General features: G+C 41.3%; 1 protein-coding gene across 1 annotated transcript; it reads left to right on the plus strand.

Annotated features, from left to right (window-relative positions):
- Positions 1-1,197: 1,197 nt before the first annotated feature.
- On the plus strand, positions 1,198-14,917 carry LOC111239705 (CTTNBP2 N-terminal-like protein). The gene is made up of 7 exons (XM_022769602.1): positions 1,198-1,272; positions 4,320-4,424; positions 10,938-11,174; positions 12,129-12,236; positions 12,419-12,607; positions 12,752-12,922; positions 13,083-14,917. Exons 1-7 carry the CDS (start codon positions 1,234-1,236, stop codon positions 14,040-14,042), a joined length of 1,809 nt encoding a protein of 602 aa, XP_022625323.1. The 5' UTR covers positions 1,198-1,233; the 3' UTR covers positions 14,043-14,917.
- The last annotated feature ends 921 nt before the right edge of the window (positions 14,918-15,838 follow it).

Consider the following 15,838-nt stretch of genomic DNA (forward strand, 5'->3'; position numbering starts at 1 on the left):
TTTGTGCATGGCCATACATGCATACAATTTTGAGATAGTTTGAGGATTCTCAGTTTGTGCTACTTTGTACTTCTTTGCTAAACTTTAGAGGCAAATATTTTTTTATTAATCTGCTACATTTATCTAATAGCTGTAGTTATTTTTCAGATTAACACACATTAATGACCAAATTCTAAAATCTGATTCATTGTTATAGATTGAACTACACAACAGTATAAAAGGCAGTTAAAATTATCTCCATCTTGACCAGTTTATAACATTAAACTCCTGCTTACACTTTAACGCATCAAAAATACAACACTCTGGAAGGGGCCATTCTACATAATGACTAGTTCTACTTTTATTCTTGGGAGTATATTTTACTACTAATACTTATGTGCATTTGCTTAGTCATGAGTGTGAATTAACTTTTGTATCAGAGTATATTTCCACTGTGGCCTTACTAGTTTTACATAGGTAACGGACGTGACCACTTCCTCAACCACAGCATAATATAGGCTATGTTTTAAAGAATACTACACAACTATAGCAGTATAACCTTAAACCACACAAATGTATCAAAAATATCAAATAATCATTAAAGGATGACAGCATGACCTGAACAATATTGTACAAAAGTACAATGTTGGGGATATGCTGAGGTTGTTATTGTGATTAAAAAACAATACTTTCTGTTATCACACCTCTATAGAACCAGGCAGCTTTGCACTATCCACTGAATGTCCTTTTTATACTGTATAAATGACCCACAAATGTCAATGACCGTATCTTCTGTTTATCCATATAAGTCAATTTTGCATTGTTTTCGTAGATCTTTTTTTTTTTTTTTTACAACTCAGGTTGGTCTATTTAACGTGTAGTTTTTAGCTCTATCGTCACTATAAAGACACCGTGAAGGGCCACAAAATAAGTCATGTTTTCTAATTTCTTCACTTGTATAGTTAAAATTGTTTGCTGAAAGTCTTTACGTGCCTGAGAGAGATTCTTTAAGAGGCAGGCACTCAAGAAATACTAAACAAAGAAATCCAACCAGAATCCAAGAGGTGGGACTCCACTGTCCCTCCCCCTTTCCCCACAAGCTCGTCTCTCATTGGTCAGCGCTCTGAGCTCTCCTTCGCCTATTGGCTGGTTTAGCTGTCTGTTAGAGCGGCGCTTGGCCGTTCCGTGCTCCGCTGCGTCGGGATCAGAGGACGCAAATCAAGTGAAACAAATCTTCTGACAGGAGAAAAGTTCATGCTGGAGTTTTCAAAGACCCCAGAGGGCCACATGAAGGTAAGAAGACCTACAGAAAACGGTTTGGTGTCGGCGGGTGTGAAGTTAGAGACGATCGTTTGCATCGTTTCGCCGTGCCTTAAGACACAAGAGAAAAAAAAAGATGTAGTTAGCTGAAGTAGTCAAGGCTACAGGCCGAACCGTTCGGACTGCATCTTAAGATCAAATGACACGAAGATGTGTTTTGACCGTGCAAAAATGAGATTTATCCTTTCCAGCGAAGAAGAAAAGCGGACAGTTGCATGTCATCTCTTTCAGTCATACACTGATGCCGTGTGATCTTCACGATAATGCTAATTGGATCAGTTTACAGCGGCTACAGTTGTTGTTGTTTGTTTGTTTTTTAACTAATAAGGCTTCAGCATGCTCAACACTCCATTATTTTACTTTATATGTTTTTAAACTGCATTTTTTTTAAAGACCAGGCTGTGTTAAAGCCCATAGGTAGGAAGCTGAGTGAGGAAGCAAGTGGCTTACACAAAAATTGGGTTGGCTAATAAATCCAATTTAGTATCCAGACATGCTGCATCTGGTCAGCCAGCCTGATTAACAGAACAAGGAAATTCAGCAGACCTCTCAGGCTGCACTTCCCCTCAGCTGATCCTCATCTCAGGTAAAGTTTGTGGTGCAAGCAGGTTTTACAGTCTGTGACATGAATTTAAGCACAAGCTGTGTTTTTTTTTTATTGTCTGCCAGCTGGAAGATGTGATGTAGTGACAGTTTTGGAAAAAGTTTCATGCACTGAAAAAGTTTGTCACAGTTTCAGAGACAAGGAAATTGTCTGCACTGGACTATTGTGCAAACAATTACATACGTAAAATGATTATAATTTACTCATAACTTAGATCATAATTTGAAATTCTCTGGATATTGATATTACAAGTTTTGCTGTGATTCAACATGAGCAGTTGACCTATAAACTATATTATCAAGCAGCTCCTCACAAACCACGGGCCTCATTGCACTGGAGCAAAGCATATGTTTTTGCAGTAAAAGCTGCTGTGTTTTTAATGAGTTTACAGTGTTGCAGAGAAGGCACATGGCTGACCAGGCTTAAAACAAACATGGATGAAAATGATTATGGACACAGGGCTTTTTGATCGGAGGTGGAGCTACAAGAACGTGTGGGAATATTTGTATTTCCCATGCTGTTGCTCCCTGTTTGTATACCCTCATGATTACCAGCTCTAACTCAGGGGATTAGGTGAAATAATATTAAAATGATGAGGATCTAAACAAGCCTGATGACACATGTAGATTCCCGCCAGCGCTAGACATGTCTCATAACACAAGCGCACACTCTTCTCACAGTGATTACGGCGGCCTGTGAAATTAGCAAGCAAGCCTGTAAACTAAAACCAAGGGAGGTGTGTGTGCTGTAGTTTAATTAGCATTTTACCCCTGTGGTTAAGCCACAGACCATGAGTGCTGGTGAGGGCCGAACTAAACGCTGTGTGCCTTCTTTGTGAGAGCACGCTGCTGTGGGGATTTAGACTGTGGATGCAGTTCACGTGGCTCATTCCTCTTCTCACTTCTGAATATTTCGCTATATGAGTGTAAGTGTATTTGAAAGTTTCACGACACTGGTCATTTTCAGGTTTGGTTTCCCACTGATGTTATTGAAGGTGCCTGGGAAATATTGTAGCTACAAGCTCAGATATAAAAAGGCCGGTGGCTCCTGTCTCTCATTATGCAACCAGAGAGAGAGAGAGGGACGAGAGAGCAGCCCACCCCCTCCTGATGACTTCATGATGTGGAAAGTTGTGGTGACCACAGGCTGCTCAGAGCAGAGCCTGTTGAATGAATGCTAGTTCAGGTGTGGATCACAGTCTAGTAAACAGCAGAGAGGAGGGAGATTTTTCAGATGCTTTCTGCCACATATCAAAAAAATAAATTTTTCAATGAGTCAAGCTAGAGTAAGTTTCTGTTAAATAGTTGGCCAGTGAGGCATTCATCTACACTACACGTCCCACATGATGAAAAGGATGCTTAGTGTAAAAACATCAACAGCTTTGATCGGATTTCAAAGGGGGGGCCCGCATACGTTCACTTGGCCAGAGTGTGGTTGGATGTTTGAGGTGTGGACACCGCAGGGCTTGTCAGCAGAACCAACACAGCTGTGAGATTAGAGTGTAGGGACACTACAAAGAGACCACATCGCATTTCCAGCATAAAGTAACTGTCACGGCACCCTTTATGAATGGGACACACAAAAGGGAAACAAAACAATTTAAGATTTAAGAAGTTAAGTTTGTCAGCTTTAAGTGTTTATGGTGGAAGCTGATTGTTTCTTATTTGAGATGTGATTCCTCTGTGCCTGATGAACGCGTCATCTTCCATTGTTGCCATGTTCGTGTCACCTCACTGAAATACCCGAAACCCACAAGGGAAATGAAACGAGCAACTTTAATGTAAAATATAGCCCTCACAGCTCAGTTGCACTGTTGCAGTTGTAAATGTTGCTGTTGCATAATATTTATTTACTTTTTCTTTTTTTTAAACAGTAGTTGTATTTCTCTTGATACTATATCCTCACTTTTTGCTTGAGCTACACCACACACCTGGAGCACTTAAGTAGATATGTTAGGCATTCAATGCACTTCTGAACTACATCCAAAGTAGACCGCCTGGTTTGTTTTCATACCAGAGGAAAAAAAATATTTTGTACAGTGGTTCTGCTCTCCTTCCCAAGATAATGACTACATATCCATATAAAGCTCATAAATCACTGGGCTGGATCAGATAGATCAGATGTCTGTCTGGGTGATTCTGGGAGATTAGAAAATACGGCTTTGTTTCAAGATGAAATTAAATAACTGAGAAATTGTGGGAAAAAACAAGAAGCAGTGATTAGTATTTTCTCAGGGTTTCCTCTTTTGGAGTTGTACAATATTGTGGTAGAATGAATTAAGCACCAGTTTAAGTATTTATTTTTTTATGAACAAGCATAATATGAACTGCCACACATGCCCATTAGCATCACTTTTTAGAAATAAAATCTGAAATCAATCAACCAACTTCTTTTCTTTCATCTCCTGTCCTCACAGTCCAAGCTGAACATGGAGAGTTTGAGCAAGCCAGAGCTGCTGATGCTCTTCAGCATCCTGGAGGGAGAGCTGGAGGCCCGGGACCTGGTCATTGATGCCTTAAAGGTAAATATGAGTGGAGCTGGTGACACACAGAACGTTCAAGCTACTCTTTGTGCAAAATCTGTCTTGTTATAATAAAGCACCCTCCACCTCCCTCCAGGCTGTAAATGTGGCTGTCATAGAGAACAGCAGCTGTGGTCAGGTTGAATTAATGTCAGTTACAATGAAATTCAATGGTGACACGTTACAGCAGGGAGAACGTATCAAGTGTCAGAAGAAACCTCTCTAACCACTTATGTCGCATATTGCTACAACACTGTGTGTTTCTGTTTGTAGATGACACGGAGAGCTTCTTATGCACGTCGCTCATGACGAACATGAACAAATGTGGTCTTACTATATGTTATATACAAAAATGATGTTTTGATGGACAGCAGAGAATCCGATGGTGGTGTGAGAGGCTTGTGTGGTGCTGTGAAAACTCACTACAAGCTACCAACTTTGAACAGGCACTTTTCAAGCCTACAGGAGTTGGTTAAGATATGGTTGTGATGGATATATAGAGCTATAGGGTGGCTGCCAGTTTTTGGTGTTATTGGACCTAAAGCACAGAAAGAACTGGCAACAAAACAAGGGGGAAAAAAACTGGGTAAAATGATAGTAACCCTGTTATTAGTACTCATTCCCTGTCTGGAGATGACAAATCTATCTGTCTGTGACTGTAAAGCTAATATTCCTCTGATTCCCTCCAACTTAGTGTTCTGTACCTCAGAGAGCGGTGAATCTTTTGTGACATTGTCTCATAATAACATATGTCATTCTTTTCATAAGCTGAAATGAGTAGACACACCCCAGTGAACCTGAACACAAACCCAATTAGAAAAAGCCACACACACACACACACACACATACACACATACACACATACACACACACACACACAGTACCGATACATAGCAGCAGCTACTTTCAGCCTTAGGATGCATTACTTTGGCAGGATTAATGCTGTTGTTCAATTAAAGGATTGTCAGGCTATTTTCCCACACTGTGTCCTTCAGGCCCACATATTCAAGCTCTCAGTGACCGCTTGCATCACCTTAAGGATGTTTCATTTAATAAAAGAGCTGTAAACTTACTTCAGTGACATTGTGTTCCCGTAATGCTGTTAATAAACCACAAATTTAAGATAAGTGGAGACTAAGCAAACAAATGATGCAGCATTTCTGTCATGCCGTTACGCTCTTGGGATGCTGTTCACTTTTCTGGCGTAAAACGCACCATTGAAAGAACAAACTAGAGAGCAGCCGTTGAAGAGAGCCCACTCCTGAATGTTCATGTGTTGTGTCTAGACCACATTCCTACATCTCTCCTGGGATCTGGCCATCTAAGGCAAGAAGAATTGCAGCACGCTGGGTGCCTGATGACTCAATGTGAGCGAGAGTAGGAGTGAACAAATAAACATTGGCCTTAACTGGAGCTTGAGGGGAATATGGCTGTGCTTCTTTCATGGCTCCACCGGGTCAAACTGTTAACCCATTCAAGACTCAGTTCAGATCAGTGCTGCAGTGTTAACTCTTTACAGTGCTTTAATTAAATGGTATAATCACTGACCTGTAGGAAATGAACTGCAGAGCGGGAGTGAAAAGTGATCTCTTCTCTGCAGGACACATACCTTTCTGCTGTTAAGGAATTAGTGTTGGGGAGTTCGCAGTCTCGCCCTCACATGAAAGTAGATTGTTATCAGTAAAACATCACCTCATAATTCCTTTTGCTTCTGTCCATGCTCGAGGCTAAAATGGATATCTACCAGTTGGTCCACTAATTTGGTCCTGAATAAAATGTTTCAACAACTACCGAATGGTTTGCCATGGTTCATAGAGACATTCATAGCTCCCCAGAGGATGAAGTTTTGGTGACTGACTCAAAGCTTTCATCAAGTGAAGTATCTCATCAGCTACTGGGTGGATTGGCACAAACATTTATACAGACATTCAGAATCCCTAGAGGATGAATCCTACTGGCTTTGGAGATTCCCTGACTTTTTCCTTTAGCGCCACCATGTGGCTCACATCGGTGGTTTTGAGAGAAATGTCTCTGCAACAATTGGATGGCTTGCGATAAAATTTGATTCAGGAGTTCATGCTTCCCATTAGGGATGAACTGTTATAACTTTGGTGATCCTTTCACTTCTCATCTAGCGCCATCATCTGGTCAAAATCTTAATAGCTGTAAAACTAATGTCATTTCCACCAGCCTCGCCTGTATTTTGTGTTTAGTTCCAAGTACCAAAGTTAGCATGTTAACATGCTAAATTAAGAGGATGACCATACCTGCTAAACATCAGCCTTTTAGTATTGTCATTTTGAGCATGTTAGCATGCAGACATTAGCATTTTTTCTCAAAGCACTGCTGAGTACAGCCTAACAGAGCTGCTAGCGTGGCTGCAGACTCTTGTTCCAACAATAAGCCTGCATGTGAATCTACAGTAATTAGAGAAGAAGCTCCAGTCAAGCTGCTCATGTTGGTCTTAACTGACGTGTCACTGCTAAACTGAGTGTCATGCAAGAAGTGTTTAACTCAAACACAAATCACCATGGTAATAATACCATGCATGACACTTCTTTTAATAAACTGTCCCTCACATGATGAACTGCTCACTTCTTTGCTTTGCATGCCTCATCTGGTAAAGTAGAAGAACTGGCAAGATTTCATGTGTCGTCTCCTTGGTCAGCATTTTTTTTTTTTTAAAAACCTGTAACATTCTTATCAGTGATTTTCTTCAGGATATAGTGTAAGCACAGGATGTGAGGTTAATGATGTGGTTTTTGTATGGTCCTCTATATTTAATTATGCAGAACTATCAATGGCATTCTAAGTATCCGCTACATTTTTTCCCCCCTTGTGACTCACTTCTGCAGCTGCTCACGCTGTGGCTTTCAAAAGGAAGTTAGTCTCTGGCAATACTTGTATTTGGCACACAAAGACTTGCAGTGATCCAGTAGTCCCTTTTGCTTTGGGTAAAGAATACGAGTCCGTACTTTAAGTTCAAAGGCGACTCAAATATGGAAATGAGCCTTTAATTAACTGTCGAGTTCACGTGGTGTGGTTCCAAATGGACGAACATCAAACAGGTTTACCTTGTGTGTTCTTTGGTAATGGAGCAGCATTGAAATACAGAAAATAACTTTGTTTCTGGCTTTGAGATGCATCAACTGATTGTGCTCGCTGTCTGTTACTGTAGCATTCATTGCATTTCACCCACACACACGTTTTTATGATGGATAGTACATCATTTTCACTACATGCATGTGCTTTTCAGACTATTTAGCAATCTGCGTAGTAAACAGCTCTGAAATACATAGGACTCTGGGGTAGGAAGTTCATATAACATCTTCCCTCAGTACAATACAGATCTTGTCGCCAACATTGCACGACTGAAAGAGTCCAGGCATGTGTCAGCAAAAGATAAGCCACATTGGAACCAGCGCAGCCATGGCACAAAGACGGCTTCCCTAGCAAAAGCACACAGGTTGCCAAGAACTGTAGCCAGCAGACAAAAGCATGAATAATGGAGGTAGACTGTGATGCATAACAGCCATGTACTGAATGTTTATGCGTATTGCACATGTACAGTATAATCTAATGAATAAGCTCTTGTAGATTTGGGTGTTAAGTATTAACTAACGCTAAAAATGCGTTTTCTGTAATCCCTCTTTTCACTTCCTCCACCCTCTGTGCAGCAGTGGAGGATTGATGCAGAGGGAAAACAGCCTCTCTTTGTGTTGTGGACGTGCACGTCTGTGTGTGGATTGAGGGGCTGGGGATCGAAAGAGAGGCAGACTCTGTGTTTATGAGTGAACTTGTGTAATAGGGGTCCTGTGAATTAGAAAAAAAAAACCCTAGACAATTTAAAGGCCAATTATCCAGTTGCGAAAATGTGCACAGACGGAATAAATCAAAAATTAGGAAAACAGTTCTTCTAGAAACTTCTTTAAGTTAAAAAAAAATCTTGCATTCCCCTGTCTGAACAATGGCTTACAAATTAAGTGTTTTTTTTTCCTGTTGCCTGAGAGTCAGGCTGAGTGTATATCCTTGAGCAACACAAGTGTCAAGAATGGAAACCCTGATCTAAGCTTATTTAATCTCTGACTGTAAAGTGACACATCAGAGCAGACAGTCACTGATGGGAACAGGGATGGGCTGTAGGCCAAGGCAGTAGACAGATTTCTCTTTGAAGACTTGCCTTCAAAATTAGATATCTGCGTTTTAGAAAAAAAAAATTAGAATAATCCTAACAAAGTGAAGGACAGTGTATAATCTTGCTCAAGGTATTCTATTTTTAACTTTAGCATTTGCATAGATCAGTCATAAGTATGCTGACAAATGTCACGTTTTTTTTAAGTCAATCAGATGTCAAACCTGTGCTGTATACACACAGGACAACATTCAAAAGACACGCTGAATCACACACAAAACTCTTGTTGAGGTGTTGAGTGGTGACTGTGCTTTAGATATATCCCTACATTTGAGAGGCATTTTTGAATTCTCCTGGGCACCCTGTGTTTTCCTGTTTCGCCCCTTCATGCTGTTTGATCCGCCCTCACACCGTCCTCAGCGGACTGGATCAAATAACAGCAGCAAAGCCTCGCAGTCCTGCCATCCTCTCTTTGTGCCTGATGAGCCAATACTGAAGATGCAGAGAAATGACAAATCACGAAGCCTGTGAACTCTCGTTCAGAGTGTTGCTCTGTCTTAAGTCAGTCCATCATCTCTCCGGTAAACAACTGGGCCGAAATCACTTTCATAGAATTTGTAACTACAATTTTAATTTGTTTTGATAAGGCCTGTTCCGTTCTATAGATTTGTAATCAGTATGATTATAGATTGAAAGTGTTTTGGCTCATGTTTCTTTCAAAGTGCTGCTTCCAGTTGCTACAAATAAATCTGTCATTGTGCGTAACTGTACATTAAATGTCATGTCATAATATCTCCATTACTGCTGCAAATGTTGGACTTTTAAATCAGTTACATGCAGCTCTAAGAAATTCTTATTAAATTGTAAAATTATTTGTCTTCATAAACTTGGGGATGCACTGATCAGGTTTGTATCTTATTAAGCTGTGCAGCCATCAGCCACGATCTGAGGGATCCACAGTCACAGCAGGTTGCCACAGCAACCCCAAACCTCATGTTATCTTACGTGAAAATGTTTTAATAAGGTCCACACAGCAAGGTATACAGATTCTATATTTTGGAAAAGAAAGTCCCGGTATAGAAAATGTTAAATCAATGAGTCCTTAGTTAAAATAGCTATAGTTCTCGTCCAATATAGTTCTGTTTGGGAGGGGTGATGGTATACCTGTGTGCTCATCTGTAATACCCCAGCTCACACAGTCAGCACTTGAGGGCTCTGTACGAACAGCCAAATGGCTAAATATTGCTCTGCAGGCCCACCCACGCTCTTGACTACACTTTAAACTTGTAGAGTAATCTCGGTATCAGTCGTCAAGAGTTCTGTCCTCACCCTGCCAGAGAAGATACCGTTCTCTCTAATCTCTTGATCCTCTTTTGTTGAAACCTCACTAAGACACATTGCCAGCTCAGCTTCAGCCCTCCTCTCTCTCTCTCCCTCTTTTCTCTCTCTCTCCCCCTCACTTCACCCTCTTTCCATGGCAAAGCCCAAAGGTATCTGCTGAACCTGAAATGTCTTGCTGCTATTATCCCTCCTTTGTCGTGAGTTAAACAGAGAACAGGTCTGCCTTGGCCAAGGCCCAGTCCAGAGCAGCTGTCCTGCTAAAGATAGACAGACACACACCATCTGTTGCTCCTTCCTCCTGCTAGCACTCTTTCTCTTGTTTTTTTTTTTTTCCCCATGCATTTCCTCTCTTTTCCCCTTCCTTTATCTTACTGCTTATTTAGCACTCTAGCATTAGAGATATTGATCATGGTGTGTTGAACGCAGTATTCAGTTTCCTGTTTTAATTAAATTATCTTTAAAGTTCAGAGTCTGATAGAATGATAATGCTTGCTTTAATTGCAGCTCAAGTTGAAAGGTTCATTGTATATTGAATCTTTGAGAGCCATTATACACAGGTGCTATTCCTAGTTTGCAGTTCGAGGCAGAGGGAAGACTAAGTAGAGAACAAGACCAAGACTAAAAGGTCTACAACCATGCTAGTATCTCCGGGCTGTACTCAGGCACAGAGGTGCTTTGCTAAAATCTAACACCATGCAAACATGCCCAGTTTAATGAGAATCCATCCACTGGTTGTCAAGAATTTTCATTCATTCATTAACCACATGTCAGGGGATCACCTCAGTCACTACAATTCACCCTCAAATTAATATCTGCACCAAGTTTGATGGCCATCCATTCAATACTTGCTACACCGGGAACATGGCTAAAAATGCATCTCTAAAAACACAGAAGAATCAGTGTTCAGTAATGGCAGAGACTAGTTACAAACCTGTTGTGAAAAAGGAAATTTATGCAAAAGCGTAATCGCCACTCTATTCCGCTCATCAACATTTCCTACCACACAGCTAACTGATCACTGCTTCTTCTCATCTCTTTAGGCCCAGCGTAAAGAGCTGTTTATACAGGAGCGCTACGGCAAGTACAACCTCAGCGACCCCTTCCTGGCCTTGCAGAGAGACAGCGAGGCTATGGGAGGACAAAACAAGGATCCTGGCTGTTCCTCTTCCTCTGTCTCCAACCCTCTGGTGGTTCTCAAACTGGTGGTGAGCCACTGCAGGAGGATGCAAGAGAAGATGCTGGCCCAGCTGGCTGCAGCAGAGAGCAGGCACAGAAGGGTGAGTCTGGATACGAGTTTCTTAATTAGGGGAGGAAGAAATGAGTAGGTTCCTTAGATATGTTTTAAAAAAAATGATAATAAAAAGAACATGAGAAACATGCAAAATAAAAGTAGGTCTCAGTGGTAGAGAAGAACAAAAGACATAAGCTGGGGAGGCAGCAACTGAAGTGCAATTCTGCTACCAATTTGCGGACATTTATTCTAAAAATTAAAGATGATAAGAAAATTAAAAACCAAACACTGATGGCAATAGAATCTTGAAACATAGGTTAAACCAACCCTCTTGATCACAACCTTGTTTCCAAAATGTTTTTCAGGTACACCAGAAACAAAATTATGAGCAGCATTGTTTTCATTATGAACTATTTCTAAAGAGGCACACACACTTCCAAAAGGACTTCACAGGTACTGACTAACAAACACGAACAAAAGAGGGAAAAAAGAAAGAAAATAGCTGCAAACTGACGTCAGATTGCCAGTTTTTCTTTTGTTTCACGTGAGCATTAGGTGAGCTTGAGAACACAACATGAGGAAATGCAACATCTCATACTCTCCTGATTTCATTATGAATCACACATGACACAAAAGCATGTCACACTGATAAAATAGAAGTAGAAGGTAAACCCGACGGTGTTAAATATAATAAAAACTCATAAAAAACTAATTTAGGCCTCAAATAAGACTAATATTTAAATATTGTTGAGCTAAACATTTCCATTGGCTCTTTTAAAATTGAACAAAGACAAAGCACTCTATCACTGTAGACTATGTAAAACCACAGAAAAAAGAAATATGTAGTTGTTTAGCTAAGTTGCCACCAGCATCTTTGCTTACAGCGCAGTCATTTGCATTGCTTCAAAGTAACTGTTATTGGCCTTAATACCAAACAGGCCAAACTTAAGAGAGATCATTTCGTTCTTGACTCTCTGTCTCCCCGCTGTGTTTGCTTCAGGTCATTGCAGATCTGGAGGAGGAAAAGAGGAGGCACGCTGAGGACACAGCAGAGGGAGATGATGTCACTTACATCCTGGAGAAGGAGAGGGAGCGCTTACAACAACAGGTGCCCTCTAATTAATAGCAGCATGGATTGCACTGCAAGTGTTTTCTTTTTTTTTTGTTTATTTTTTAATGCACTGTGTAAATCTAATAGGAGTCAATGAGAGATTGGCAGAGTTCTGAAGTAAACTATAACCAGCCTCTGACGAGTTTGTTTATTGTGCGTCTTGTCTCTGTCCTTTTTAGCTGGAATTCGAGCGCAGCCAGGTCCGGCGGTTGGAGAAAGAACAGCGGCGGATTACTGACCAGCTAGAAGAAGAACGGGCCCAGCACAAGCAGCTCTCCTGCGCTTTGGCCAAAGAATGCAAGTGGGCAAGTGCCAGAGCTCTGGAGGAGGGTCACCGGCTGACTGAGCTGAGCCGCAAACTGGACAAGGTTATTAACATTCTGAATCCAAGTTAGGCAATTTATTTCATTTTCTCTCTCTTGGAATACTTTATCTCTGTTGTATAAATTTTAGGCTTAGTCAGTCAGATTTTGCCCACTTTGTAAAAAAAAAAAAAACTTTTTCTCTTTTAGGAAAAGGAGGCTTGTCAGGCCCTGAAGAAGGAGCTAGAGGATGAGAGGAGGCGAGCCCTTAGGATGGAGGCAAGGGTGGAGGAGCAGCTTGCTGAGTTTGACACAGAGCGAGAGCAACTCCGCTCACGTTTGAAGAAGGAGGAAGCTCACTGTTGTCAGCTACAGCAGCAGGTGTGAACACTTTGATTTGTTCATCACTCTGCTGGAAGCAGTTGGCACATTAGAACTACCTCAAGTTGTTTCATCTAATGTTAGTGCAAGACAAGATTAGCTGGCATTGCACAAATTTCTGCTTGAAATTGATCTTTTTTTCCCCCCATTTTATGATCAGGTAGAAGAGCTGAAGAGGAACCTGGAGGAGGTGAATATGACGAGAGCTACAGCTCCAGCAGAGGCAGCAGGAAAGGAGTGGGCCACAAAAGTTCCTCTGGGAAAGACCACACTAGACACTATGAAGGTGGAGGACATTGAGGAAGACAGTAACCAGCCACCTGCGCAACCAAAAGTCAACGGTCACCACTGTCCCCTGGAGACCAACGGGCACCATGGTCCAAACAACGTCCTCTCAGAGAAGATTTGCCTACAGAATGGGAATGAAAATCCTCCAGTTCATCAGACCCAGATGTCAATCTCCTCCTGCAATGCCGCCCCCTCCACTCTCCCTCCTCCCTCCCCCTGTGCCTCGCCTGTTCTTGCCAAACGCCCACCAGGCAGCCCGAATCCTGGTAGCTACCAGTCTCCCTACCAAGCCGGGATCAACCAGCGCTTCCACGCTGCTCGCCATAAGTTCCAGGGTACCACTGACCCGGAACCTCAGTCCCAGGCCACGCCGCCTGCTCTCCCTCTCTCACCAAAGGACCTCTCCCCTGTGACCAGCACCTCCTCCCAAGAAGCCAGCCCAGTCAAGCAGATGGCCCGGAGCACAGTCACTCAAGTCCTGTCTCGCTTCACCACCGTCCAGCAGAGCGCCACACCGAAGCTTGTGACACCAAACAATTCCCCCTTTGGAACAGACTACCGCAGCCTTGCGGCGCCCTTGTCTCCCATCATCGGAAGGGCCGCAGCGGCTCTTCCACAGGGGATCAGATCACCCACCATCCCCAGGGCAGACAGGGGCAATCCTCCACCCATCCCCCCCAAGAAGCCTGGTCTGGCGCAGGCTCCTCCCTCTCCGGCTGCGGTGCCCAGGTCTGCCAGCCATTTCTCTGACAGCCCCCTCTCAGGCAGCTGTGGCCTCACCTCCAGCCAGGAGGGAGTCAAAGAACTGGACGTGGTGGTTTCATCTAATTAAGTGATCACAATAAGTTCGTCAGATGCTGCTCTGCTTGTGACATCACAGTTTAATCCACATCTCATGATTGAGATTGAGATATTGTCTTGTACATGACTATGCTTATTTGACCAGAGGTCCCCTCAAACACTGTTATGCTATTTGTATTTATTAGATTTTTTTTAATATGCGTTGAGGCACTATTTTAGGTAGTGGTTAACGGGCTGGTACTAATGAGCAGTTACAACTGATAGTTTAAGTTTCAAAATGTGCCAATACTGTGTTGGGCACAGCATACTGTTGCAGTGTATCAAGTCTTTTTATCAAGTGTCATATTTCCAAAGATACAAGCCAACTTATCAACTGACGAGGTGTTTTTGTCCCCATATACTTTGTCTCGAGCATGTATGTTAATATTGTAACAAATAATCTTCAGACCAAATTTAATGAGTCATCCTTGGACCAATGTACGCTACATAGTCTCATTTCATTGAAAAGTCATATGTAGCTGTCGTTTTTATAAAAATGTATAGTTTATTTTATTAATGTTTCTTAGTTATTAATGTGTAATAGTTTTATACAACAGATAACCTAATCAGTGTTGTACTGCACATTTTTCATATATAAGTTTAATGTTGCATAATTATGATAAAGATCTTATAGGCTCAGATTACATGCAGTCACCATTGTACAATATTTTCTCTTTGAGATTAGCGAGTCTGATCAATGTCCTGCCTTTGTCGTTTATGAGGAACCATTGTAAAACACTGCAAATATCTTATAGTCCACCATGGCTTCGATTTATATCATAACACAACTGCTGTGTTTGTTATCTCTTCTTTTATCAGATCCTTTACAGTATTGTATATGATTGATGAAGATTTAATAAATGAATCCCAAAGGTTGTCATGTATTCATCATTTATGTATCTATACTCGTGCAGGGATAATATTAGCCATTTGACAGTGTAGGAAGTATTAATCCAAACAGTATCAGTATCAGTAACCTATGTATACCTATAGTGATACCATCCAATAATATCTGATGTTATGTTAAATCATCATATATTCTGTAAACAAGACATTTTTTTAAAAAAAGGTTTGGAGGGTTTTGGCTGAGACAGGAAAGTATAAGTATCATAAATTCTAAAAATATAAATGCATTTGAATAAAAAGTGAACAGGCTGCTGATATGCTTATTAGTTTTTTCAGCACTGTACAGCCACAGAGTGTCCTCTAGAGGTCACTATTAAATCAGTAACTACAATAAGTCGCTTCCAGCAGACTGGGGAATACAATGATCAATGAACAGACTACTCAGGTATTTAACATGTACTACTGTTTCTCTACAATCTATACATACAACAAACAGGATTTAGCGGATTGCGTCAATGTGGACTTGAGCACCATAAAATGCAACAGCTTAAGCACAGTGGTTATGTCTGTAAATGTAGGTGTCCTAACATTTTGAGAACAGTTATTGTTTGTACGTTAAGTTTCATACAGAGCTTCAGAAAGGCAAAACCTGAGTATCTTAGTAACAACAGTTTTTTTTAAATGCGTAAAGACACTATAAAAAGGTTACAAAGACTTCTTACTGCATATGTAAACATAAGTGATTGAGTTAGTACTTAACTCTGGCCTATTCTACTGTCCTGTGGATGCATATTTAGTGGCACGCATATGCACTGTGTATTTCATGAGTCAGTGTTTCATATCTGTGTTTCGTTCTATGGTGACTGACTGTGTTGGAGTCTTACCTCCTGCTCCTTAGTTGCAAAGAAGTTAAGAAACCTTTAAGTGGGACTGAACTGTTTA

Source organism: Seriola dumerili, unplaced genomic scaffold, assembly GCF_002260705.1.
Source record: "Seriola dumerili isolate Sdu_G_001 unplaced genomic scaffold, Sdu_1.0 BDQW01004171.1, whole genome shotgun sequence".
In the NCBI taxonomy this organism is placed as follows: domain Eukaryota; kingdom Metazoa; phylum Chordata; class Actinopteri; order Carangiformes; family Carangidae; genus Seriola; species Seriola dumerili.